The sequence below is a fragment of the Barbus barbus genome (genome assembly GCF_936440315.1).
Source record: "Barbus barbus genome assembly, chromosome: 32".
Lineage (NCBI taxonomy): Eukaryota > Metazoa > Chordata > Actinopteri > Cypriniformes > Cyprinidae > Barbus > Barbus barbus.
In genome coordinates this window covers 3,077,113-3,082,340 of record NC_136760.1, presented here as the reverse complement: position 1 = coordinate 3,082,340, position 5,228 = coordinate 3,077,113, and the positions used below count along the sequence as shown (strand labels likewise).

Sequence of the window (5,228 nt, the reverse complement as noted above, 5' to 3'; positions counted from 1 at the left end):
ACAATTTTTGATTCATTTGTCCACAGCGCCATCTGGCGGTGATTTTGCTTCCGATTAGTTCTTATAGTAGTGCGCCTAATAAACCACAAAAAAACTATCATATTTGATAAATTTATACGAAATGCATAAAATATATACAGAGGGGCTCAAAAGTGTGATACCATATTGAGAATACAGGGTTAAACTGATCGATATTAAAATTCTGATTCTAAACAACTGTTAAGGAAATAGCCTGACATGACTCTCTGCGAGCGCGCAAACTAATGTGACTTCACCAGGAATGCTTTTATTGTAGCAGCACGGCTGACTAAATGGTATCAGACAGCTGCGTTTCCTCAGTACGGTTGTTTTATTAGTGTCGTCGTCTGCGATGTGCGTCTGCAGATCTGCGTGTGACGCAGGCGACCAGCAGCCAATGGCGTGACACACAAACGCAGCAGAGTTGCGCAGTTGCATTGTGAGGAGCGCAGCCATTACACTTGATCTTAAATCTTTAGAAACCGTAGTTCGGATTGCACCGGCCAATCAGTTCTCTCAGCAAATTCCGTGGTAGTATTCTGAAACTAGCACTAAAATCGATTTCAGTGCTCTCTGCTCAGGAAAGTTGTGAAACTTTACTTCTCAAGGTGTAGCGCGTTTCCTAGTGTCAGTGTTTCTCCGCACGCATCTCACGCGCGCTTTTATGCAGCGCAATGATGGGCACACCTCTGAAAAACGAGCCGTCTGCAGCTGGGTGCATGCCGTTATGTGGTGACCTCACGTCTACCGGCGACTCGACTGCACGAGCATCATCACAGCAGGGCGAGCAGACCGAGGCCCCTGCTCCTGTTTTACTCTGTGAGTGTTATTATCGCATGCTTTCATGAGTCTTAATAAATGTTGACTGTTTTTCTGCATTCCCCCCTCTTTCAGTAAAGCTGGCCACTGTTTGGCCACCAATGAACTTTCAGTGCTGCCTAGAACTAATTAATTTCTTCACAGAAAAATTAATTGTTGAACCTTTCAATACAGACCTACCAGTAATCTCTGAGATTGTTAAGAGATAGTATTTCTGCACAAGTCAGCTTCATTAAAAACCTTTAGAGCACCAGTGTTTCATGTTCTGCATTGTATTTGTGCTCACAGATCCCATCAGCGTTAACAGTGCTTTATCATCTTCACCAATTTTTAACAACAGAGACCACAAAGTCCGACATGGTGAGTATCTATTTGTCCAGCTGTAACATCAGCTGTTTTCAGTGTTGGCGAGTAACTAGTTACATGTAACGGAATTACGTAATTTAATTACAAAATAAATGTAACTGTTATTTGTTAATGATCACTCACTTACAGATTTGATTGGGTGCTTTACCAGACTGCTCTAAAATACGAGATACCGCTGTTTCAGAAGTTTAGGACACATGCTTATTCAATTTTTATTTCCTATTTGGGTTTATGTATATGCTTCATTTTTTTTTTAAGATGAACTGTTTTGTTCCCAAAGCACTGTTAGCATGTTTCCTGTATATGCAAAGATTTGATTTCAAAAATAGTATTATAACTATTAATCTATGTCTTATGATTTTAAATCTGTATTTAAACTCAGAGCGATCTCAAACTAAAAAGATGTGCTAAAGTCTAATTTTGTGGTGTGTGCGCTTTGAAATATTTTGTATATAATCTTAATTCAAGAAAGTCTGACAGTAATAAGTGTTGAGTACTACTGAAAGATTAACCCTGCCTGCTTTAAATGTTTTCAAATGATTAACAGTTGAAAACATTTGTTAGAAAGTTATCAAATGTAATCAGTTACACTACTTTAATGAAGTAACTGAAATAGTTACACTAGCCTACTTATTACATTTTAAATAGGGTAATTTGTAATCTATTACATTTCCAAAGTAACCTTCCCAAAACTGGCTGTTTTTCAAAATAACATTATGATTGTTTTTTTAAAAAATGAAATGTTTTGAGTTGATTTGATAATGTGTTGCATCCTCTAAACAATGTCCACAACATTGGCAGGTGGTCGAGGGATTGAAGCGGTTTCCACATCTTCTGAGTTCACCCACGGGGCCATCGTGCACCTGATCGAAGCGATGCAGAGGTGCTGGGATGTTTACAGCTCACGTGAGCGCTCGCTTCTCTTCCAGAGCGTTCAGAAAGAACTGGAAAGCCACGGTCACTCCTTACCCGTAGAGAAGATTCGCCGCAAATGGAATAACCTCATTGTTACATACAAGAGAGTTAAAGATCGCAGCTCGTTGTGTGGAGGCCAAACAAAGACCTCATGGGAGTACTTCGAAGTAAGAGCTTGTGGGCATATTGTTAATGATGCGTGTTTATTTCTTTCCCATTAAATATGCCTATTCATTCCTTAAAATGTCTAGCATGTTTTTATCATATTGTTTGCTACTCCAAGCATTCCCATTTCAAGAAAGTTTGAAGAAGCCATAATATTAAAAGGATATTTCACCCAAAAATTAAAATTAGCCCTTTTTTATTTTCTAGTGTACGTGCATACACCAGTTAGCGGAAGCTAGAGATTACGGTTTATTAAATTTTAAATATAATCTTTTTCTTACACAAACACATTGACTTGCTTCAGAAGGCATTTATTAACCCCCCAGAGCTGTGTGGCGCACTTGTATGATGGATAGATGCACTTTTATTGGACTTAAAATCTTAAACCCCATTCAATGCGATTATAAAGCTTGGAAGAGGCAGGACATTTCATAACTCTGATCTTATTCGTCTGAAAAAAAAAAAAAGTAATATACATCTATGAGGGCTTGAGGGTGAGTAAATCATGGGGTCATTTTCACAATCCCTTTAACGCATGGGTACCCCCCCCCTCCTCCCTTATAGAAATACTGAAATGTATTACCTTAAATCAGGGATACTCAAATCTGTCTCGCGAGACCCACTTTTCAACAGAGTTTATCTCTAACCCAAATCGAACACACCTGAGCATGCTAATCAATGTCTTCAGGATCATTAGAAAATCACAGGTAGGTGAGTTTGATCAGGGTTGGAGCTAAACTCTGCAGGAAAGTGGATCTTGCGAGACAGATTTAAGTATCACTGCCTTAAATATTTGAATAACCTTAAATACATGAAAACTAAAATTAAAAAGTTAAATGCATATAAATACTGATATCAGGAATATCATGGACATAAAAGGATGGTGGAATTACAGTGGTGAATGATTGGATAATCTTCCCTGTTCGGTTTTCTTTCTTTTTCATTACAGATGATGGATAATATATTAGGAAAGACTAAATTTGCTCAGAGAGGTCCTGCTTCAGCCACTCTTGTTGGATTTGCAACCACAGCCAAAGCAGGTGTAAGATCAGAGGATCACGCGTCTAACAGCATGCCGGTGGCTGCGATGGCCGCCTCGTGTCTCCTTCCAACTGGAATCATCACAACCTCTTCCCAGATCCCTACACTGGTGACGTCTCCAGTGCTGTGCAAAGTTACCCCAAAATTAAACCCCAGCCCCTCTTGTAGCACAGACACTCCTCTACCCTCCCTGTCACCAAAGCCAGTGCCGCTGGTTACCCGTCAGCCGCTGAAGCGGAGGTTACGCCATCTTCGGCTCAACTCCATGGGCTCTCGTGTAGCTCAGCAGCAGGGGCAAGCTGAGGAACGCACCGCACTTCTTCGCAGTTTCCTCACCGCTCAAGAAGAGCACATCAGTTTAGACGAGCAACACCAGCGCAAGGCAGATGCACGTGAGAGACGCAAGGAAAAATCAGCACAGGCCATGGCTGATGCGATGGGGAGGATGGCGACGGCTCTGGAGTTGATCTCATCCAAGCAGGACACCATTATCGCTCTACTTCAGAGACTGGCTGACAAGCACTAATATTGCTTTTGTAACAAAACTGAATTTAATTCTAAGTATATAAAGTGTGTCCTGTTGTTCATGGTTTAAGTAATTGATTTGGGAACCTGTTTCCAGTAGAAAAAGCTTGAAAGATAAAAAAAAAAATTAAAAATACATGGACTCTAACTTATTAACAATATATACAGAGCCTATACAAACTATTCCCGCCTTGTGTTCATGTTTCTTTATTTGGTAAAGGGTTTTATTTGGCTATTTTGACGATGAATAACAGTATTGTTTTATGTCAAAGGTTTAGTCTGTGCAAAACTTATTGCAGTTATGAATAATAATAAAAAAACAATTCTTTTTTGAAGATGTGCAGTTTTAAAAGTAAAAAATAATATTTGTTTTAATTATATTGTTGCCATCGTGAACACTAGCATAACACACACAGTGCTCTTATTCAGCAATATCTTTAGCGGTTAACAAGCACTGATACTTAGTTTTAATTCTGTTTTTGGATATAAACCAGCTTTACCTGCAGTGAGTCGTTCATAAGCTGCACGTGTAATAAAGAGTGGCTTCGTCCTTGACAAACTAGAAGACACTCGCAAGTCTGCTATGATTGTTGGTAATATCGCCTCATCCAGCGCTCTTTTTGTTTTATATAGCCTAATATCTTACTACTGCGGTGTGAGAAACCGCTGCAAACTATCTAGGGTGAGTGAACCGAATGAATCAAACTGAATCGTGAACAGATGTCATGTTGTAAACCTGTTTGACCGATTATTAGATCAAAAGAGTGATTCACTCGTCAATCTGGTTGTGGTTCTAGCGACGCCTTTGGTTGAGACGAGTGGACGCGTTACTTTACAGAGCAGAATTTGATCACTGATTAATGTAAGTTTAATTATTAGATGCCTAACTATTAATAGCATCCAATGGTAACGTTACATGAAAACTGACTAACGTTAGTTCGTTGCTTAATGCTCGTCGGTTCCTAGGTTCCTAGCGCTAGGCAGACTCATCAGCTTGTTCTCGTGGCTACTGGTGTTCAGCTAGCAGACAAGGTTTTACAAGAGTTAGTAGAACTGATTACGTCATACTAAAGTAAAAACAGGTAGTGGTACGGACACGTTTACGTCGACCGCGTGGCCTAATGGATAAGGCGTCTGACTTCGGATCAGAAGATTGAGGGTTCGAGTCCCTTCGTGGTCGTATTTTTTAATTCTTCCTCTTACACAAAAACACACCAATAAGAATAAAATTAGAAAACAGCTCATTTGTATTTGCAGTAATCCTTGAATGTCAATGTTTAGTCCGCTTAGTAACATTGCTATTAGCAGATCTGGTTAAGTGGGGGTAGAATCAGCAGAGTGGCGCAGCGGAAGCGTGCTGGGCCCATAACCCAGAGGTC

The 5,228-nt window shown here is 39.9% G+C and overlaps 1 protein-coding gene across 1 annotated transcript; it reads left to right on the top strand.

Moving 5' to 3' along the window:
- Nucleotides 1–422: 422 nt before the first annotated feature.
- On the top strand, nt 423–4,182 carry LOC306852286 (uncharacterized protein). The gene is made up of 4 exons (XM_079389000.1): nt 423–837; nt 1,126–1,197; nt 2,005–2,285; nt 3,233–4,182. Exons 1-4 carry the CDS (start codon nt 693–695, stop codon nt 3,848–3,850), a joined length of 1,116 nt encoding a protein of 371 aa, XP_079245126.1. The 5' UTR covers nt 423–692; the 3' UTR covers nt 3,851–4,182.
- The last annotated feature ends 1,046 nt before the right edge of the window (nt 4,183–5,228 follow it).